The sequence below is a fragment of the Manis pentadactyla genome, chromosome 3 (assembly GCF_030020395.1).
Source record: "Manis pentadactyla isolate mManPen7 chromosome 3, mManPen7.hap1, whole genome shotgun sequence".
NCBI lineage: Eukaryota > Metazoa > Chordata > Mammalia > Pholidota > Manidae > Manis > Manis pentadactyla.
The window spans coordinates 190,578,660-190,601,778 of record NC_080021.1 but is presented as its reverse complement, the minus strand read 5'-3'; the positions used below and the strand labels follow the sequence as shown (position 1 = coordinate 190,601,778).

Genomic DNA, 23,119 nt, shown 5'->3' with positions numbered 1-23,119 from the left:
TGCCTTGGCATTGTCCACAGAAAGGGATTTCTAAGCAATGCAGTAGTAGCAGCTTTAGCAAAAAGGCAGAGTACTGATCAGTCTTTGGGAACTATAACCCCAATTTTTGTTAAGTTCTGATTCACAAACAATTGATATCCTGTCATCTTGATATAGAAATAAATCCTTCATACATCTAAGGAACACTTTAAAGCAGCAAATTATTAGCTCCATTTAAGTTATATACAGTTGAAAGAAAAACAGCTCTATACACTGTGCATGTTTGTATTTCTTCAAAGCGCCCAACTGTGTTTTGCCCACAGAAGTAGTCAATAAATGGTTTTTGAATTTAGAGTGTCCTTCCCAATCAGTGAGGTTTAATATATTTCCAATTCAGAATCCCTATTAATTTTTCAGCATTAGTAAACCTTTTAAAAAATCCATTTTGGGTAGTATTCAACAGTTCACAGCAAATACTATTATATAAATGGTTAAGAGAATACTGTGAAATGAAACATGCTTATTCAACACACCGGCAGCCATTGATAAAACGTAATTTAATTTAATCATTTAAATTTACATTGTTAATGTACAAGAGCATTTCTTTCAAACCACAGGTTAACACACACTAAAGAGCAATGCTGTTAGAGGAGCAGAGAAATTTTGGAGAACTCTGCTGTCTGAAATAAAAGCAAGGCACTCTCCATTAACAGCTGGTGGATTCCTGATTTCTGCCCACAGAAGGCTTGTTCACACTGAGAGAGCTCTCCCACAAGGGAAGAATCACCTGCTTTAATTCTTGCTGTCCTCTCCTGAGCTAGTTTGGTCATCCCCTCTGTACAAACTGTGTGTCAACATTAAGACAGAAAAGCGTTGAATTGATAGATGACTTAGGAGGCTCTCATAGTTGTAATAACTATGGAAGACAGAAGAACACTGGCTATAATCTTTATTGTCAGCACTAGTGTCTGGACCTATAACTAAAAAACTTCATTCCTTCCAACCAATTGATATCACGGCTAAAAAGTTTTTTCCTTAAATCTGATGGGTATAAAAATTAAAAGTAACAGCATTTCTCTAGGGTTCTTTTTATTTTGTTTTGTTTTTCCTTTATAGACATGACAACAAGGATTAACTTTCCAATACAAATGGTACACAAAAGGGTTATGTATGCACAGTATTTCTAATTTATTCAAATTCAATTTGAATTTGGTCTGAAGCTACCTTGTGTGAAATGTTAGCTTTCCTGATATTTAATAATGTTTATTATGCTTGCATATAAGCTCAACAAAATTAATGCAAAGTACTACTTTATTCATGGTTATCATCAGGTAAACTATAAATGTTAGTGGTTATTTAAAAAAGCCTATTTTGCTATAGATGCAGTTAGTTGAGTAAAAAGACTATGGAAAGGACAATTAGGTCCTAGTGTTGAATCTGGTACTAGCTATTTGACCTTAGGTTGCTCTTTAACCCTTTTTCAGCTGGGTCCCCCTTTGTTCCTCCAGGAATTTCAGGGGGTGGACTAGCTGAAAAGTCAGGCCCCTTCCAAGTCTCACATTCCAAGGTCCTAACATTCCAGATCCTATCATCTTGATATAAAAATAATAATCTTTCATAAAAGCTCACACAAACATAATACATGATCAAATATCAGAATGACTCTTGGAAAAGAAAAACATACAGATACAAGATCTGGATTATCTTTTGCAGCAATTAGGCAATTCATTTGGCATTTGTTTGATTGTATAATTTAATGACAATATAAACAGCATAGTTTTGTTGTTTTTCCTTTAAAAAGACTAAAGCAAAAATGATTTAAAGCTAACAAAACTACTATGACATCAGTTTGACATTCAAAGTTTGTTTCTTAGCAAAATGGCCAAAGATACTTTGACTTGATACAGAGTATATAATATAAAGATTTTTAGACCTAAAAATCTTCAAACCTTATTTGAATTTAGCAAAACATAAGCAAAATTTTAATATCAAAGTGCTAAACAGTACTGCCTTAAAAGTCACTGCAAATAAACCATAAAATAACTGCATGGAAAGTAACATTTATCGTACAAATGGTTAATAAAAAGACACATTATAAATATATATATATGTAACCTGCTATATTTATATATATATATATTTGCTTATTTAATTTCTAATTGGTGTATCCAAGTCACTGTGAACACCCCATTTAAGTACTCTGTAACTCAGGTTCCAGGAGCTGGTGGTCTTGCAATAAATACAGGCAAAGCTATTACAATATAACGTGCATACAAATGTTTATACAAATAAGGACACTATGCAACAAATTATCTCATAGTAATATGGCATTAACAGTATAAACATACAAAAGGGAGTACGAACACGGAATGTTGAAACGCAGCCCACACTAATCCCTTCTAGTACTCACATTCATACTATTGTTTTTTAAAATAAGACTTCCTTGCTCTTCAAAATTGTCTCTTTAACCAAGAACAAAAATTAAATTATATATATTTTTAAAACTTTATTACTCCTGGTGTTTACCCTGTATGATCCAATTCCTACTTATTTCTATGTTCTTATCTAGGGATTGAATAGTTAAGACTCACTGAACTCTCCCAGGCCTCTGATGAAAGTGTCAGTCAGTTGCTATAACTGAAGCAAGTTTAGAGAACTCTGGCTAGGTTGAAGAACACAACCAAAACACCTGTATGCGATCCATCTTATAATCTGAGCCTGTCTCAGGACACCTGGACACTCAGGACAGGTACCTGGATCCATTAAGAATGGCCTAAAATCTTGGTTGGACCATACCTCCGAAGGGCTCTACAGGGAAGGTGGACCTCTGCCAGGAAGCCTCTGCTAGGAAAATTGCATGTGTCATTTGCTAACATGACTACCTCCTTCCTATTTCCATAAAAAAATAAAGGAGCATTAATAAACAAGACTTGGTAAGACAGCACTTTAAAAATTGCACTTGTATTTGGAAGCGAACAGCCATTAATTATCATTTTGCTATGTCTGATTTATAGGTAGTCCTCCATCTTTCACCATTTGACAAAATAAAATAAAGGAAGAAAGAAATTAAGAAGAGGAAGTTTCTGCCTTGTTTGCACCACATACATACCCTTGATACAGGAAGTGTATTCTAAAGGGATCAATCTCAAGACACATCCTACCCTGGCGAACAACCCTTGGCTGTTCTTGTTTTTAAATACAAAGCAACTATAATTGTATTCCCCAGAAAGAGTTTTAAAACAGTTATATTATCCTTTTTTTTTCCTGCTGAGATAGCATCGTCCAAAAGTGCTTTGTTAGCAATTTCTTAGAAAATCCTCATGAACTATACCCCCCTCCCACCCCAACCCCAAAGCCTAAATATAAAACACAACCCCAACACAATACTTTGCAAGTTTTCTGGCTTTAGGTTGTAAGGAAAAGTGCCAGAAAAAAAAAGAAGTCTTTCTTTTCTACAGGAGCTGCTTATTCTCTTAAGGAACGACAGAAAAATGGCAGATGTCCAGACCCATCCCTCTGCTGCAGATGAGGCGCTAGCGGATGAGGCAGCTCCCTGCTCAGGCTGTGCCTGCTCAGAAAGGCAGGGTGTCCAGGAAGAGCTTGTCGATGATAGAAGGTGGAGACACCAAGTCTTCCAGCTTCAGGTAGAAGATACGCTGGAGGCCCAGGGTGCAGATCTTCCGCAGTTCCACCAGGGCACCCAGGACCTTGGGCTCGGTGGGTTCCAAAGCCTGTCCCTTACTCTGGTGGTCTTTTAAGCTGCTTGTGATCTTGTTGCATAGCTCCTCCACTTTCTTTGGTTCTTTTAACCCATGTCGTTCTGCAGAGGGATAGAAAAGAGCAGGTTTTACCATCAGAGTGACCTCCCTGTTAGAGGTAGTTCATGACTGTTGGGATCAAACAGTACCAGGATTTGATCCCAGTCCTGTCACTTCCTTACTGTGTACCCTCAAGTAAGTCTCTTAACTTCTGAGAAACCCAGAGTTCTTATAAACTGAAGGTAATAACTGTACCCAATTCAGGGTTTCTGGGAGAACCAGCTTAGGAGAATAAAGCAGATGAAGCCCATGGTTTTGGCACATGGACATGCTGCATGAATGACAGGGTGGTTATTTTGCACACATTATCCTACTGAGGTCTCACAGAAGTCTTGTCAGGAAGCAACTCTTTCAGAGCAGGCAAATGAATTCATGTTCCCATATTGACAGACACTTATGGTGGCGGGGGAAGGGTTGTTGCCTGTTAAGTTCCATTTGCTAAATAAAGCAAGGGCTGCCCCAAAAGACTCAATACAAAGTGCATTCTTGTGTTTTCATGCTAACCACCACTAAGAAGACTCCAGCTTTTCCTAGTTTTTTCCCTCTTGAAACCCTATTGACCCATACCTGGCACTCTTTATGAAATACATGTCCTCCTGCTGTGGAGTTGGAAAAGTCAGAGAGAAGTGAGGAAGCCCAGAAGGAGGCAGTGCAGACATTTTATAATGTAGGGCATTATTTTATAAAACGATATATAAAATGATCCCCATGTTAAATATTATGATCTCTTATTTTAAGGTTAAGTGATTTTCCCAAAGTCACTCAGCTACTAAAAGCTGGGATTTGAAACCAGTCTTCTGAGGCAGATTCTGCCCTCTTGCTCCAGAACAATGTTGCATCTCCCTGAAATGAGCAAGGAGCCTGATATTCCATACAAATCACTTTACTCTTCCTTAGCACTTAGATACCAGAGCCTCTTTCCTGAGACAAGAGCTTAGCCCCAAAAATCTCAGTAAAAGATTTCACCTCTCAGTATATTACATGTAAAAAAGTAATTTTGAGACATGGAAGACATTCTTCCAATAAGAAATCAAGGAATACTGGCTAATTTTTCCTACATTAACTTTTTAGTTAGGGATATTTTTGTTAAGAAAGGTATTTCCTTAAAGCAAAAGTCAATTAGAAAAAGGAAGCAACTACCCAGACAGTGCTTTTCTTCTCTTGCCCTTAAACAAAAGAAGACCCAGGGACCAGGAGATCTGCATTCTTCCCCAACTTGGCTAGTTGTGTATGACTTGGGTGAGTTCCTCCCTCTCTAGAGCCGACCTTAAAGGAGGAGGCTAGATTTAATGGCCTATGGAGTCCTAGCTCTGATGGGTTGTAATTGTGTCATGTACAGCCATGAAAATTGCCAGCCAGTATCTTAGTGGATTGTAACTTGCTGGTGTCTCATCTCCATGCAGTGTAACGTGGAGAAAAGGGCACTGGACTTGGAGTCAGACAGACCTGGCTTCTAGTTTGGGTTCTGTTACTTACTAGCCCTAGGACTTAATCTCTCTAAGTCTCAATGTCCTTCTGGGAAAATGGGATTACAGGGTGACAGATACAGAACTCTTTGTTGTATTCTTCACTCCTTTGTATCTTAAAGATTACACAATAAATTAAAGGAAAAAGTGTTATTATAACAAAACCTATCTCCATGGGTTATTGTGAGGCACAACGAAGATGATGCTCCATGAAAGTGTCCTGCCAAATGTAGAGTGCTCTGTGCACAGTACAGTCAGCACCTAAGACAACGCCCAGCACCTGGCAAGTGCTGGCAACTGCAGACTCAAACAAAGGCCGTTAAGTTCCCTGCTTCCCAAGCTTTGCAGTGCACGATTTTGCTTTCCCCAGGAAACTATTAGCTGATCAGCCCAGGTGCAAGCCTGTCCTCTATGGTTTATCTTTACTAAACACATAGTCCCTTTGTTTCAGTCTCAGAAGAAGCACCAAGAGTGCACTTTAAGAGAAATTCTGCCTGCAGTGGTGTTCTGCCCAAAGTTTTATTTTCCCCCCAAAAGCAGAAAAACCAGACTACAAATCTGGCAGCAAATTTTAAGAGCTATGAAATGTTCATAGCCTCTGACCAAATAATCCTACTGTTGGGAATTTATTTGAAGGAAAAATTCAACAGATGAATAAAAGTGTATGCATGAAGACAGTTTGGTAGCATTATCTATTCTTAAAAAACTGGAAAAAATCAAGGGTGGGAGAATAGGGGAACTATTAAGTACAAAATGGGACATCCACATAATGGAAGATTCTATAGACATCAAAAAGGATGACTATAAAGGCTATGAAGCAACATGAAAAAATATATAATAACATGTTAAAGAATATAAAATGTACCTAAGCCATGGTGGCATCTCTACACAAAAATTATGTCTGTGTATAAAGAAGGATGAAAGGAAGCAGAAAGCAAAAATATTTATGAGATTGTCAGATAACTCTTTTCCTTCATTTTAAATGTCCAGGTTAGTGCTATTTGTATAATCAACAGTGTTAAAATAGAACAAACTGGGCCTTGGGCCTTGGTGAAGAAGCTCTTGGTAACTGTAACATGATCAAATAGGCACCTTGCTGATAGCAAATTCTATTAATACCGAGCTATATCAGATTAGGTTCATAACCCAGGAAGAGATGATTTCCCCAGACAAAAATACCAATCCATTGATTTAAACTTTCCCTTCCTTTCAGGGCCTTGCATTATTTTCAAGATCCCATGTTAATTATTAAGATACAGAAACTGAGCAATATGTCGGCTGGATTTTAGGAGGGGTCTGATGATGGAACCTTGTAACTAGGCTTTCTCATAGCCAAACTCACAGAAGGTGTCGCAGAGTTTTCCCTGCTCTCCAACCAGTTGTGACTGCTCAATAACTATGGCAACCATTATTTATTCAGTGAATTCAAGTGGAGATCGATACCTCCTGCCAGCTGGATCAACCCTAGGCCTGGAATTCCTTGAGGAATTCGGAGACACTCCTGTTAGAAGCCAAAGGCACCTTCTTTGTTGTTTTAAACAGCTACTAGATTTGTGGCTTCTTTACTTTTTCAAAAGGGCCAAGATAAAATTCAGTCTCCATGCAAACTAGTACCAGCAGCCAGCAAAATCTTCAAATCACTAGGGAGTCACTAGTGTCTGGGACCTTCCTAGTACTTTGAAATTCCTTAAAACCCCAGTCCCTGAGATGTTAGTCTAAGGGCCCCCCTTTCTAACTGCAGCTTGGTAAACATGGCCGCAGAGATGATACACAGAGAGTTTATAAATTCTGGGGGAAGGGGACATTTGGATTTCCCCCTTCCCAGAGAATTATACACAGATTTTAGTTTAAGATCTTAGTCCACCATTAAACAAAACAAGCTTTCTGGTATTTCTTGCATTTTGATCTACATCATTTGTATCTAGTAGTTCAGTATTTTAATTCAGCCTTACAGATTCAAAACTTCAAAATACAACTTACAGGGATGATTAAGTAATGTATTTATGTGCCATAACCATAGTATACATGAATTGGAAAGAATTTGAGTCATTTAGTTCACGTTCCCACCTAAGACAACAATCTCCACTAGGGGTTTCACAAAGAGAGTGCCCTGGACCAGCTGGACTGGAAGCTCAATATTTCACCCTGATCATAAAGATATATTCAATAGCACTTTATATTACATACTTAGATTCTTTTATAACACCCTCACAACAACCATTTGAATTAGGACAAAGATGAGCTTTATTTTACTAGGTAAGAAGGCTCAGAGAGTTAAATGACTTGCTCACAGTCAAAATTAACAAGCATCTAATTTCTTTTACTCCGAGTCCAGAGATATTTCTATTACACCAGGCTTCCTTGGACAGTATGTTAGAATGGTCCTCCTCATCCTGAGATGAACTCAGCCTCCCTGTAACTACCTGCTACTTTCTGTGTACCTCATTAACTAATTGATTAGTTAACTTTCAACAAATTTTTATTGAGTACCTATTCTGTGCCAAGCAGTGTTATAGTCATTGGAGTTAGAGCAGTGAACAAAAGAGACAGACAACAGATCACCCCCCTAACCTGTGTGGTGTTACCATCTAAAGACACTGTTAGAATCCTGTGTATTTTGTCTATCCATGCCATAGACATTTCTGGTAAGAGAGAGAGAAAGGGAGGCAGGCTGGGAAGAGGAGGGAGAGGAGGGAGAGGAGGTAGTCATGGGGGGAGAAGCAAGAGAAGGGAGGGAGGGAAGACGAAGGAAGAAGGGAAGAGAGAATGACTGAGTGAAACAATAGAGCTACTAAGTCTGTGCTCATGTCTATTTTTCACCAAGTAAAAAGGGGAACTCCATTGAAAAAGTATTTGATCCTATAGATCACAGATCAAATATTTCTCCAAGGAAGCTTCCATTTTTAATCCCAGTCTAGACCGTGTCCTCCTATGGCACTCTATTTTTTCATTTGAAGGATATAACTGGTTGAAATCATGTTATATAACATGAAATCAGTTTATATAACATGAAAACTATGTTACATAAAGATATTTATGTAACAGTTGCCTGCCTCCTCCATTAAATGTAAGCCCCATGGAGGCATGGACTGTATTTGCTCACCATTATATCTCTAGCACCAAGAAGCCTACTACATAGCAGATATTCAGTATATATCTGTTCAATGAATATGTAAATTGCGGATCAAAGATCTATAAAACATGATTCATTGAATACTAAATGTATAGTTGCTGAGAATAAATATACAAGTTGGGAGTTATTAAGAAGCTAACAAAAGAAATAACTTGACAAACTCTAACACCTACCACATCAAAAGCTTTGGAGCCCCATTTCCTAGATGTAAAGCATAGCTCTACCACGTATTAGCTGGGTGACTCTGGGTCAGTTTCTACATTTGTAAAATAGGGCTAATAAAGGTGTCTGCCTCATGGGCTGTTGTGAGAATTAAATACATTAGTACACGTGAAGTATTTGGAACAATGCCTGGCATTTAGTAAGTACTTAATAAATATTAGCGAGTGTCTTCTATGTCAAACACTCATTAATGGCCTTCAAATCAGCCACTTCTCTGAGTTCAGCTATTAGTGATTTCATAATCCTCCCCATTCCTCTCATAATCATCTCTAATAGTTTCTTCCCCCTGGCCCATCATATTTAATATGTTCTAAGACCTTTGTTATTATCTCTGTGGTGTTCCTTGCATCTGTGACCTCCTCCCAATCTCAGTGTCTCTGGATCAGGTCTTCAATATCTGTTACCTAGATTATTTTAATAGCTCTTGACTAGTCTCTCTGCTTTCCATACTTGCTGTGATCCAACCCAGGTACTTCCAAATCTATTTATTAAACAACATTAAACAAAATAACACTTGCAAAGTCCTTGGTACAGTGTCTGACACTGAGTGTTCAAAAATAGTAGCAATTATTTAATGGAATCCTAATTACCGATTGGTTTCCTTGTCCCTTGCTGACTCAAGTGTGGTTCCCAGACCAGCATCATCACCACCTGGGAGCTTGTTAGAAATGCAGAATCTCAGATCCTGCCCCAGACCTTCCTAATCAGACTGTACAGTTTAACAAGATGCTTAGTTGCCTGCATGTACATGAAAACCTGGAGAAGTTCTGCTGCAGTCGATCCTAGTCCCTGTAAGATGCTCGACCCAGTCTACACCTAGTGTTCATCTGTTTGTAAACCTAACTCACTAAGGCTGCCTGTTCCAATTCCAAGTAGTTCTATCTGTTAGAAAGTTTTTCTTATCTCAAGCTAAATTTTGCCTTCCTACGGTTCCCAGTTCTGCCTCTTGGGTCCATCCAAGGGACAGCGAATTTTCTTCTTCATGGCAAGGACCAGGGTATAAAGGAAGAGGTGATAGCAGCCATCAGGAGCCCCAGTTAGGAAATGCAACTCCTTTTTGAGCAGGTCTCAGGGCACAGACCAATCCAGAGACAACAGTAAAACAGTTCCAACCAAAGGGAAAAGAGAAGAGAGCTCCTGGGGAGAGATGTGCACGTAACTCAAACACCAACAAACAGGACTTCCACCTCTGAGCTCTACTTCTTTCTCTGAGAAGTCATCTCACTGCTACTTTTCATGTCCTATAACATCTTTTACTGCTGGGCAACCCCAGAGATGCTGAGCCCACCCCAATCAGGAAGCCACAAATTGGTCAGCAGTCTGTGCAGAGGCTATAATAGTGTTTTTTAGTCTGTCTGTCTTGGATTTATTAGAACATGTGTCTGTCTCCCTTATAAGACCACAAACTCTTTGAGGGATTATATGCCTGGCACATAGTAAGTGCACAAATAAATATTACTAAATTAATCTGAATTGTAATAAGATAGTTCTCAGGAATTCAGACTATTTTCTATTAACAAAGTAGTAAGCTAAAGATAATTAATTCTGGTTTTTCTAATTTGGAAGGCTTTCTGACATTCACACCTCTAAATAATAAAGTAGTTATAAAGAATAAGACTCCCCCTGTCCTTAGGAGACCTGTAGTCTCCTTAGCAAAGAAAGATAGAAAGAAATTACTTAATATGATGTGTATATGCAATTGAAGGATGCATGGAATTGTCATGGATTCTCAGGAGAACAGCTAGCTCTTACTGGAAGTAGGACACATAACATTTATGGTAATAATAATGAAGGTTTATCTAAATTTTTTTTCTCTACAAAGTACCCATTAGCTCATTCAATCTTTACAAGAAACCTAAAAGTAGGCATTACTATCTTTGTGAAAAATGAGAAAACTGAAATTCAGAGAGGGTAAGGAACTTGCCCAAGACTGTATAGTTAGGAAGTAGCAGGGTAAAGACTGGAACTCAGATCTGCACTCCTCAAATCCATGACAACACCTGCCCACCCCGACCCCCAAAGCCTTTTTAAAAAACTGTATTCCCTGCCAAGTTTTGCATTTAGTTTTCCTTGCAATGAGCCTGCTGGCTATAGATGACATGAAAACAGGATAACCAGGTAACCATTTAGAGTGAGCAGGGGAGCTCTGGGAAGACAGGTGGCAGAGGGTGTGGCAGGATCGGCCACCTGCTGAGTCCTGCCACGTCGTTGTTTATTGCTTTCTGTCCCTGGTTCTGCCTTCCTTCCTCCTCCTCAATCTTAGAATTCATGTTCCAATAAGACTAGGACAGAGCTTACAGGCATAAGAGAAAGCAGTCATTTTCTCAACTGACTGAGACTTGAGTAGGGAAAAAAAGATTCAGGGAACATTATTTTAGTATAGTGATTAGCAAGATGAGATTTGAGCACTCAAGATTCCCTCCACTACCTGGTCCAAAACTGCTTTTCCAGTCCTGTTTCCCTTTTTACTAGATTGAAAATGCATTTTGCTCTGTGAGTAGGTCATAATAGCAGGCCATAAGATGAGTATCACATAAAATCAGTTTTCTCCTTGAAAATCCTTTAAATTTCCCCAAAATGCAGCTCTCACCACCAGAAGCAGAGAGACCATGGTCCACAGTGGGTTTGCATCTTCTCTCTCATGCTCACTTCTGGACATATAGTTATTAAGTATAATAGCCTATACTTTAAATTTTTTATCTGCTTTATTTAGCATTTCTTTAATACTTAAATCTCTTCTCTCTCTATGATGTATGTGATTTAACACATGTACAGTACAACTCCAGCATACTGGCTTTTCTCCAAAATGTGCTGAAGTTTTCCACTGCCATGCTCTTGCTATGCTGTTTCCCTAACCTGGAATGTCCTTGCTTATATCTTACCATGTCTAGATGCCACTTCTTTGGAAGCCATCATGACCAGCAACTCAACCTTCCTTCATCCCAAAAGAGTTAGTAGCAATCTGGACTTTTGCTGCACAGAATGTACCCCTTTTAACATCAAGTTCATTACATCATAATCATATATGACTTCCTAGGAGGCTATACACTTTTCTGACAGCAGAATTCCTACACAGCTTATCGTTGTATCCCTAGAGACTGATACCAGGTCTTGCATATAAGCCCTCAATGTTAATGTAATGAATGGATGCTTATAAAGTGGTAATTCCACACTAATGTTCTGTTTGGGGAGCTTCTTATTTACTAAACATACTAACCTAACCAGGTATCACCTCATTGGTATCCCATCAGAAGTAAAGCATTTCTGTTACTCCTATGCCAGGGATGTGGCACTGGCAAAAGGGAATGGTTAGGGAGAGGAACTGGGGACCTACAAACATTTGACAACCACATCTGTGGGGAACTCCCTTTTACTGTAGGAGAGTGACTGAAAGAAACCATTTCCTGCCCCACCTCACCACCTAGTTTTTCATAAGGGGGCACAGAGAAAGGTGGAGGAAGAAGGAAAAATTTTAAAAACAAACAAACCATGTTTGTGCAAACTACCAGTACTGTCCAGATTCTTAATTTTCCTAGAAGTGAGACTGGCTGAGCTTCTCATGAGTTCTTCTCTGTAGTCTAGGAGCAGACAATTTGAGGACGAGCTCTCTGGTGTCAGTAGCCCTGCTGATACTCTACAATTACCCTATATGATCAATGGAGTTTATTCCAAAGTCAAGATTTCACAGGAGCCCACATTCAAGTGAAAATTGATATCCGCAAGAGTGGGCATTGCTGTTTCCCAGGTGTTGCCTTTTCTGCCATTTCCTGATGCTTTCACACGTTTCAAGCCCCTTCCCAGCTAGCAGATCACAAAGAGAGTACTTCGAGGTCCAGAAATGAGAGAAGTGCTTATTTTTCTTGTGGGTTATAACCACAGGGCCTACAACAACCCCCACTGCACAGGCTGACAGCTGAGGGCAGGAACTGGAGCTAGCCCGGAAAGGATGTGGCCCATTATAAATGCTGGGAAAGTCCAGCTTAAGTCCTTCAATATCATTGTTTTTCTTAGAGCCTTTCTCTCAAGAATCCAAGGAGATACTCGCCAAACATACTGCCTTCTAAAGCTGCCACCCATTTCCTCATGGTATGGCATTTGATTTTGGGTTACCTAGTGTTTCCAAGGGGAAGGGGCAGGCATGTACTTAATGAGAGGGAGTCTCTGTCACCATCACTACGGGACAGAATGCAGGTGGACTGTGTGCCTGTTTTGTATCCAGTTTGGCTACATCACAAACCTATTTTTCTGTAATTCTCACTGCCTCCTCATGGAAAGATGTTATTATCCCCACTTTACAGATGGAGAAACTGAAGTTCAGAGAAATGAAACACATTCCTGAATATCACAGACTTTTTAAATATAGGACCCTAGATTAAAGCCGGGGGGTGCTGGGTTCCCAAGTCCGTGTTGTTTCTACCATGCTAAACTGCCTCCTCCCTGAGCAAGGCTCCACATAAAGGGCAGTGGGCTGAGCAGCTAGAACCACAGGACTCACAGCTCACTGGAGGCAGAGACAGGACTCGCACCACCTTCTCCTATTTCCTCTTCTGTATCCTCTGCACTGAACTGCCCAGTCTCTCCAGGTTGGGACTGCCTGACACTTGCATGTCCTGCCCTTATACTTTTCATTAATTTCTACTTAGAGAGTAAAACAAAATAAAGCTGTAGGCCTCATGGGCCTTCTGCTTAAATCAGAGCTCTTATACCTGGACTGGACTTTTACTCTCTCCTCCTCTAATTTGTGCTCAAAAACAGGTGTCAGAGTAGGTCTTTCTAAAATTTAAGCCTGGCAATGCTGCTCCCCTGGTTAAAACTTTCTGGCCCTGCCCCATCCTTCCCTCTGATTTCTCATCACTATTTTTTTTTTCATCATTTCCTTCCTGAAACTTATGACAGCCATATTTTCAACGACTTTAGCAAATTTTTATTTATACCTGTAATTCTCACTCCTTTCAATTTAGCCTGGAGACAGCCTGTGCTTTGCTCAAGGACCAGCTCCTATTAGCTCTTTTGAGAAAATAGCTCTCCACCTTCCGTCTCTCAGTACTTTGAATGGACTCCCACATCCCCACATGGCACCCAACACCTTTATCACATGTATTGCTTTGCATCTTCCGTCTCCACCAGGGATGTGTGTTATTATCTCTGAAAACCTACTGATATGCAGCAGAGCGCCTAGATAAGTGAACACTGGTTGATTAACTAGACTCAACACCCATTTCCATGGAGATGTGGTAAGGGTACTGGTTTTTTTTTACTGAAAGTCAAGGCTGGCTCTAGTTTTTGTTTTTGTTTTTGTTTTAATTAAATTCCATCCTTTATAGTTTTGAATGTTTAACTGTCCTATGGAGAGCTGAATGGTTCTGAAATTGAGCTGAAGAGCTTCAGTTTAAAGGTTACCTTCAAAGCAATTTCATTACAGTCCTGCTGGAGTAATATCCTTATGCCTTAAATGTGCTTATTTTCTTCAGGTGTTCCCCTAAGGCATTTAAAAGCCCTTTAAGTTAAATCCATACTCTTGGAGACTACCTGTGTTTTTGTTTTATTAGTGAGTTTCAAATCACTGTCAAAAGAAGGGGGTTTCTCACCCAGGACCAAAAGACCAGGAAGAAGTGGGGTTCTACTTGGAATAGTGAGGGAACAGCTAGTGTCTGAATCCTGCTGTAGCACATGCCATTTATTTCTTTGCCTTCACGTAAAACATTAAATGATGAACCAGCCTAGCCTCTTCAGGTATTCAGACATATCTCACTTGAGCTAACAGGAAGTCCCAAGAAGGTACATGTTAACAGTGCATATTTCTGATACATCAGGAAGAAGGGCCCATCTGCACCAAAGAATGCATTTGGTCCTCTATGAAAGGCCTCACCACCTGCTTCAAAAACGTGGTTTCTACAGCCAAGAGTATCAAATCTGAACCTTAATTCTTAGTCCAACAGCCTAGCCTGTGCTTGGGTCTGATGAAAAGCTTGAGAGGTGAGCCCCAGGTCTGGCTAGCCACTACCTGCTGTCACTATATCACCAGGCCCCAGTCTGACTGAGAAGCATGACACTGAAACAGGAAACTCTGAAAGTTGTGGAAGGGCAAAGGGCGCCGGGCCCTGGGGCCGTGAGAGCAGCCACAGGGAGAGAGCATTTCCTGTCTCACCTGAGACGCCTTTCACTTCCTCTCACTCAGCCTTGGGGTCTTTTATCCCAAAAGATAGAAAGGGAGAGACATCTAGGGGAAGAAAGGCATAATCTAGAAGTTGAATATGTTTTACGCTTCTGGGTCTTAACACTTAAAAATTGACTTGAACATTTCTGCTTTTAACAGATACCCATTTTTCTCAGTTCTCTGCCAATCTAAGTTGTTAAATAAAATTGTAAATAAATAAATAAAGCTATGTTGATATGTGTGCAGTTCTTTGGTTTTTCTCTGGGTCACTAGCCAAGGACTGGGGAGAGGGAAGACTCACCCCTCTGCCCCACAGGAACAGGCGAATCAACTTCTTTTGAAACCCCTGTAGAAATACCCTGAAGCAGCTAGTCCAGCTGTCAACTGAGCTCCCATGGAAATCTAGCTCCTCATACATTGGGTTTGCTGACAGTGATACCTCAGTAGACTAGGAATCCTCTTCCCTGGAAGTACATGACAAGAAGTTGCAGATATATGTCTCTTTGTTTATACTAGATTAAACTTAGCAGATTTCAGAAAAGTGGCAGTCATTTTCCTGATATTCTACTCTGTGTGTGACAGCAACAGCCAGAATCCGCCTTAACATAGGAAAGCAGAGAAAGGGGGACAGCAGGGTGGTGCTTACCTGTGATCACGCTCAATGCTGACAGGCATGCTAAGGCTTGGATATCAAGGTTCAGGCTCTGCAAACTTAAGGAAAAGTCTTTAATGGAGTCGAGCCACTCCCCAAATCCACGAAGGCACTGAAGTCGATGCAGGACAAGTCCATTGCAGAACACATACTTATCTTCAGCAGTGTTCGACCTACAAGACAAAATAGTGGGGCATAGGGATAGAGGCACATTGAAGAGGTCTGTCCATGCTGTCCCACAGGATCACATCATAACATATAGGCACCCAGATGCCACGGGGCAGTGTTCGGGACCCAGCACTGTGAAGTGAGACCTGCCCAGACACCCCTGATGAACAAGACTTGGCTCCTGGGATAAACCACCACCACCACTCGACTGGGCTAACTTTCTTGGTGAGCACCAGCCTCAGGGGACTGGGGGTGGGGTGCCTGCTCTCTATTACTAGAATCACTTGCTGGCCTGCCCAAGTGGGGACATGGGGAACAGGCACTCACACACTATGGAAGTGAAGCCCAGCTCACCACCTCTCTGCAGTGAACATGGGACTATTGGCTTCAGTGCTCCTCACCAGGACTTCTCTGGCTTTTTTCTTAATGTCAAAAACTAATACGGCCTGAGGTTACACACTAAAATTCTGTTGTGCAGACTCTAAAAACACCAAGTATCTGCAACTGCCAGAAGTCCATCACAAACTAAGAAGTAGATGAAGGTAAAAAGAGTCCTTATTTTGTATCACCTTTTTTGCATTTAATAGTGGGGCTGCCTAGAGCTATTTCTAAATCTGCCCTGATAGTTTATATTACCTCCCTAATCATCCCATTCTTCTCTCAAGAGAGGCACCCTAGAACTTCTTGTTGGACATCATCCCTTAGCCGTGGGGCCTTGGGCACTCCTTTAATCTCTCGTGTTCCCTTTTCCTGATCTATAAAATGGGAACTCTAATTGCTACTTCCTAAGATTGTTATGGGAATGAAAAGATTTGAAAGCCCATGCACAGTGCCTGGTACACAGGGGAGCTTGATGAGTATTAGGTGTAACTAATTCTGAATTCTATATGATCCTTACTGTAATCTTAGTACTTAATTTTCAAATCTCTGCTGCATACTTACCTCTTTCAGCCTATTGCACTAACAAGTTAATAGCTGTTTTAACTGTGCTTCTTAGATAAGTAGCTTTATTCATTCATTCACTCAGCAAGTATTTACAGAGCACCAAGTATGGGCCATTCCTGGAGCCAGGCACTGGAGAAAACTTGCTGAATAGGGTGTACATGGGTGCCTGCCCACATGGAGCTTAACACTTACTTAATCCTTTGCTGCCTGTTAATAGATGATGGTCGCATGGCTGGCTTGGCTCCTGAGCACTCCAGAATTGACTGTAATTATGCTAATTACTGGCACTAACTGTAACTCCACCTCTGTCTCTTCCACAGAGCCCTCTACAGAGGTACACACAGGACAAAGTGGTTCATTCTTTCAGAGTTTAAAACCTGGACCTCAGACCACAGGCATCAAAATCACCAGAGCGTGCATTAAAAATGCAGATTTCTGGACTTTCTCTAAGGGCTCCAAACCAAAATAGCTGGAAACAAAGCATGAAAATATTCACTTTAAATAAGATTTTCTGGTAACACAGTGTGAAAATTGGGAGGTGGTGGTAGGGAAGAGAAAGAAGGGAAAGATGATGGTTTTTCTTGTAATATTTGGTGGAACATTGGTACCATATTCTAAGAATACATAAATAAAAGGCAGCAAGAAAGATGGAATTAAAAATGCTACATGTGGACTTTATGAGAGGAGCTAAATCCCAGATTCTAGCTTTTTGAAAAAATGACAGTCTCTTTGTCTTTGGTGTCTGTTTATCATAGGTTGAACCAAATCATTTGGTCCGCATGCTATTCGCTTGGAGTAAATACTGGGGGTTGAGAAGTTGTGAGAACTCTTTATAGCCCCATCTGGTGTACTAGAACAGTAACTTGTTAAATAGAAACCTGTGAGGCAATTGCAATGTTCAAAACAAATACTTGCTGCCAGAAAATACCTTGTGCACCATGAGAATCTTCCTAGACTTACGGAATATTGGAGCAGCAAGGGGCTTCAGAAATCACCAGATCCAGCCTCTTCATTTTACAAAGAAGGAAACTGAATTTCCAGTGAGACAAGGGTCTCAAAGGTCTCAAAGCATGTTCAGGGTCTCAAAGCATGTCCACATTAGAACTGAGACTAAAACCCAGGAGTCCTGGCTCACAGTCCAGTGCTCTACCCACTGCTCAGTTTTCAAATGCCTGATCATATTCCCTTTTTCCATCTTGAGCAAACTTTTCACCAATGACTCAGCTACAAGCACAGCACATTTCCAACTTCTTCAAAGGAAGGGTAGACTGAAGGAAGATAAAATAATAGTTATTACCTGATGGAAAGTCTGAGAACAAACAGCTCCAAAAAGGCTGATTCTATAAGTAATGTCTGATCCTCTTTGGGAAGATCAGTAAATCCAGGAATCTTTTCTGCCCAGCTTCTGGACACATCAATGGAGGCTGTCAGAAGGTTGTAGAACTGTTGTACATGCTCAGCATCTGTGCCTGCTGCGGCCTGGTCAGTGGGACAGTACTAGAATGCAAATCGCAGATAGCAGCGTTACATCAGGTCAAGACAAATAGCAGCATCATTTGCAAATTGGCTCTTTCAAGAGTGCCAATGCCTAAATCCTTACTTTTAGGTCCCAAAGTTAATAAAACCCTTTTTCATTCACAGCCTCATCTGATTCTCACAGTGAACCTGTAATATAAATAGAGCGATTTTATTACCGTTTAAAAGACAAAAGAAATTTGCTTAAGTCCCATTAGTGCAGTGGTTTTCAGTCTTGACGGCAATTATCTGAGGGATTTTAAAGAACATTCATGTCTAGGTCATACCACAGAGATTCTAATTAAATGATCTGGGGCGGGACTGGTCATCAGGACAATTTTAAACTCCCCAGGTGATTTCAAAGGGCAGTCAGCATAGAGAACCATTGCCCCAGAGGTTTGTGTACAGTAGGCTTCTGGGATCTACTAATTCCACTCGAGCATAGCTGTCTCCAAATAAAATTCTTAAGTAAACCACAGTTCTCAAAGTGTGTTCCCTGGACTAGCAACATCAGCAGCATCTGAGAATGTGCTAGAACTAAAAACTTAGGCCCTGTCCCAGACCTATAGAATTAGAAATTATGGTGGGAGACCCAAGAAACTTGGTTTTCTTTATCAGAATCTCCAGGTGATTCTCATGCACACTGAAGTTGGGGAATCACAGAATTAACTGCCAGGAAAAAAGAATGCTTTTGCTTTCCATCGATGGATTTCTGTGATGTGACCCAGGCAGAGTGGGGATGGTGTTTCCTTAGGAGGCCTAGGCAGCTGTGTGTCATCAGACTCAGGACTTGTGGCTACAGTTAAGGAAAATTACATAAAATTAAAAATTCATTTTCTCAGTCATTCTAACTGTATTTCAAGTGCTTAGTAGCCACTTGTGGTACAGAACATTTCCATCCCTGTAGAGCATCCTATTGGACAGCATTGATGTAGAGCATCCAAGGAGAAGAAAGGTATGAATAGGAAAAAAGTCTCTACCCAGATTTTGGATATTCTGGTAGAGGCAGGGTTTTGCTTGAATCACTGGAGGAAAATCTTTCCTGTTTCATGTAGGAAGATTGTTATAGCAAGGTAATAATCAAGGGACAACCAACAACACAGAGACTTAGGAGATCTACAGAAACACTCATGGAAATATGCACGTCATTTCCTTCACACTAACACAGTAAATGTGCTTTTGCATCCCGTCTCTCAGTTGATCCTACTGGGGCATTGATTTTAATCCTTATTTTGCAGATGAGGAAACTGAGGCTCAGAGAGGCTAAGAGACTTTCCCAAGTTACATAACCAACAGTGGTGCAGCCAAGACTTAAACACAGTCCTGTGATTTCCAGTCCTACACCTGCTGGCCATTAATAGATCTGATGTTACTAGCTGGTAGCCCATGGGATAGTTTTAAAAGGCACTTTGCTTTGCTCTGGTTGTGGGTCTCTAGGTATGTATTCATTTGGTCCCATGTTTTGTCAGCAGGATAGTGACTGACACATAGGTGGCCCTCAATAAATAGCTGTTGAAAACTGTTCAATGAAAGGGGTAGTCAGGAGTGCCTAGGTTTGCCACAATGCCCTAACCTGACTGGAGGAGAAACAGCCAGTAAGCACACATGTGCTAACTGTAGAAACTACTTAGGTATGAGGAAATGAGACACTTGTCTTAATTAGGTCTTTGTTTTTCCCCTTTGTTTTTTCCAATGAGGCATCATGAAATAAAAGAAATGCCAGACAAGGAGCCCAGCTTCTTTAATCCTAGATTTGTCCAGGCCTCTCATGTATTGAACAGTGTAGCTCTGCCACTTACTTTAGTTACCTGTGATAAATCACTTCACTTTTCAGAGCCTCAGTATTCTCCTCTGTAAAATGGGGATAATGCCTTCCTGAATATTTTAGGATGATGATTAAATGTGATAATATATGTGAAGAGCCTGACACATTGAACATGTTTAATGAATGATGACAGTGATGAAACTGATGAAGGTTATGATACTTGGAACCACTGCTGTCCCTCAGCTTCCACATTTATCAAGTGGTGGAAGAGGTTGAACCAGAAGGTTTCTAATTTTCAGCCTTGACTTTCTACGATCCTGTGACATCAGGTCAAGTTCAGAGCCCTGGCTTCTCTGTCCCCAGTAATCCAACTCAGGGCTTGGAGTCTATGAAGCCCTGGATGTTTCTGTGATATCATGACAATGAGGGCAAAGTCCAGGAGAAGGAGGCAGTCCTCCTTGCCATGTATATTCAAGGATGCAGCATGCCCCGGGTGTCGCAAACACTTCCCACTGCCTCCTGTCAGCACACACCCTATTCACTGGAGGAGAACAGAGAAATATATTTTTTTTACTTTCTCCTATTATATGAACCTAATTCCATATGCTCTCCAAGGGCAGGATGCAATTCAGGGCAGACCCACCTTTAGAAAGCTGACTGCACTATATGTGAAACCCTTAAGTTAGTGACAATATGGAGAAGGAAAAAGAATATAGAATCAGACAGTAGGTCATGGAGTCCTCCTCCAGGTTCTGCCACTGACTTGCTGTACAGTCCAGGACAAGTCACTTAACTTCTCTGGGTCTGTTTCTGCCTCTGAAGTAGGAAGCAACTGGGCTAGCTGATCTCTCAGTTTTCTTCTGGGTCTTGTATTCAGCTATCTTTCTGTTACTGATTTCTAGTTTATTTACGTTGTGGTTTGACAGCAGACATTATTATGATTTCTATTCTTAAATTTGTTAAGGTGTATTTTATAGCCTAGACTATCATCTATCCTGCTGAATGTTCCATGTGATGGTTCTTGCATTCAGTGGTTCTGTTGCTAATCCTACCAGTTATGATATTATTGCCTAGAATGTCTTGATACTGATTCAGCATTTTGTTTTAAAATAATGTGTTAAATGGAGAGAAGAAGCTAAAGAATATTCACTTTCCCCTGGAAAAGGGACCTGTCCCTTCTTCACTGACTTCCCTGAAACCATGGCTCACAACTCAATAATCTCTCTGTTTCCAATATTTGCTTAGAATCCTCCAGAGCACTAGCTTTCACCCAGAGTCCTCTGCAGGCCTCCGGCCCTGCTGGGCTCATATTTCATGCATCCTGCACCCAGGGGAACACAGTCCCTGGCTTGCATGTGCAGTTTTCTCTGGTGGAGTACACTAAGGAGAGGAGCGAGCAGGCCCGGGGCACCAAACTCCAGCCAGACCCTCCGGCTTCACCTGCAGTGATTCTGGTCTATGTTTGAGAATTCTGGAGTCACACTGGATTCAGGCAGAGTCACTAGTAACTTGGTGACAGGAGGGGCAGCATCCCATGCTGGGGAAAAGACAGACCAAGTATCCCCTCTACTAAACATAAAATTCAAAGAAACAGAACAAAATACTTTAGATTCTTTCTCTGCCTGGCCTAGCAGTTTTAAGAAACCTCACCAAGCAATACTGGACCTGGAGTTGGAAGAACCAGAACCCCCCCTCCATCTCTGCATCTGTGCTCTCCTACATTGCTCTGTCTGAGCTAGGCAGGCTTAGGGTTTACCAAAGGAAATCTAGAAATATTTGTTTATTAGTCATTACAGTTGAACAAAAGCCAATTAGAGAAAAATGCTTTACCCCTAGTCAAAGACACAGTATTACATGTACCAACAGCTAATGTCTGATAGAGAGGAAGCACCTAGAGGGAGAAGGTAGTGCTACAAACAATGGATGTTATTTAAACTGAGTCTATGCATTTCATATGGCAATAACACAGCTGCACAGATCAGAGTTCAGCAACACTGCAGTCCTAAAATAAGTTATTTGAATGGGAATAAAGTGAGACCTTAGGTGAACACCAGCCCTAAAAGCTTAGCAACGTGCTGCTTTTATAACAGAATGGAATCTGATATTTATCCTTTCACACTGTCAGTCCAGGCTAAATATGTAGAATATCCTAAGAACATTTTATCTCCCCTTAGAATGTTACTTTTCCCTGGGTCTTTATATTTCATTATATGTGTTAGAAGTGATCATTCTATGAGCCAAACTGTGTATACATATTCTTAGGTTCTTATACATTAAAAAAGGACACTTTAAAAATCGGCAATGAATATATTTTCCCCCAAAGTTCTTTTCTGATGTAACTGCCTCCTCCACAAAAAACAAAAACGCAAACACAAAAGAACCTCCTCTCCTCCCACCAATGATCACAGAGCAGTTGTGTATTTGTCTTTTTAACTTCTTCATGGCATGTAAGCTCCATGAGGGCAGGAACTTCTCTTGTTCAACGTGTCCATTGCTCTAGAATAGTGACTGATTCCCAACAGTCATTCAATAAGTATTTGTTAAATGAATAAATTCCTTTCTGGAAAATTTATCTCTCTATTGCTCATTTCTTTCTCAGCTCACCAAAAGCTAGGGAATAGGACAATGGAGGTAAAATTGAATTGGTCTTATTAAACTATATTGGTGGACCTCAAACATAGTGTGCCAGTGGGTCATCTAAGGCACTTGTTCATGTACAGATTCTGCCTTCCTCCTGCCCCACCCCCCACCCCAGTTCTGATTCAGTAGGTCTGGGTGTGGTCTGGGAATCTGTACCCATAGTGGTTTTATAGCAGGTATGAAGGCGAGAGGGTCACGGAATGAGAAGGCTGGAAAAGATCCTGCATGTACATTTAGTCTAATCTCACCATTCAGATGAGGAAACTGAGGCCCACAGAGGGTCTGGAACTGGCCTGAAATCACTGAGGAAACTGGTGGAAATTTGGGAGGGTTTCCTGAGTAGCTTCATGAAACCACTCTCTATGCAGAGTCTTCATGCAGTTTACTTTGTGGGTCTAACATGTGTTAGCCACGTTGTTTCCCAGACCATCTTGTTAACATATTCAAATGACATTTGCTGGTGCCTAGTTTTATCTGAGCACTGTCTCTTGTATTTGGAGTTTGTTACTATACTAAGTAACACCAATTACCAGAAAACATCCTAGTTTGCTGAAAAATATTTGAAATGACCAACTATATTTGGTTAAATATATTTTCTCATTAGTAATTATGCAGGCTTGAAAGCCAAGCCCAATATCTATATATACTTGTATTGCTAA

General features: G+C 40.6%; 1 protein-coding gene across 1 annotated transcript in view; it reads right to left on the bottom strand.

The window, feature by feature from the left end:
• Positions 1 to 519: 519 nt before the first annotated feature.
• NR4A3 (nuclear receptor subfamily 4 group A member 3) overlaps positions 520 to 23,119 on the bottom strand; it is a 38,728-nt gene continuing 16,128 nt past the window's right edge. The window contains exons 6-8 of the mRNA XM_036888280.2: positions 17,838 to 18,037; positions 15,422 to 15,600; positions 520 to 3,799 (exon numbers count right to left, since the gene is read on the bottom strand). Of these exons, the coding sequence (XP_036744175.1) occupies positions 3,552 to 3,799; positions 15,422 to 15,600; positions 17,838 to 18,037 (627 nt within the window). The 3' untranslated portion in view covers positions 520 to 3,551. The remainder of the gene's footprint in view (positions 3,800 to 15,421; positions 15,601 to 17,837; positions 18,038 to 23,119) is intronic.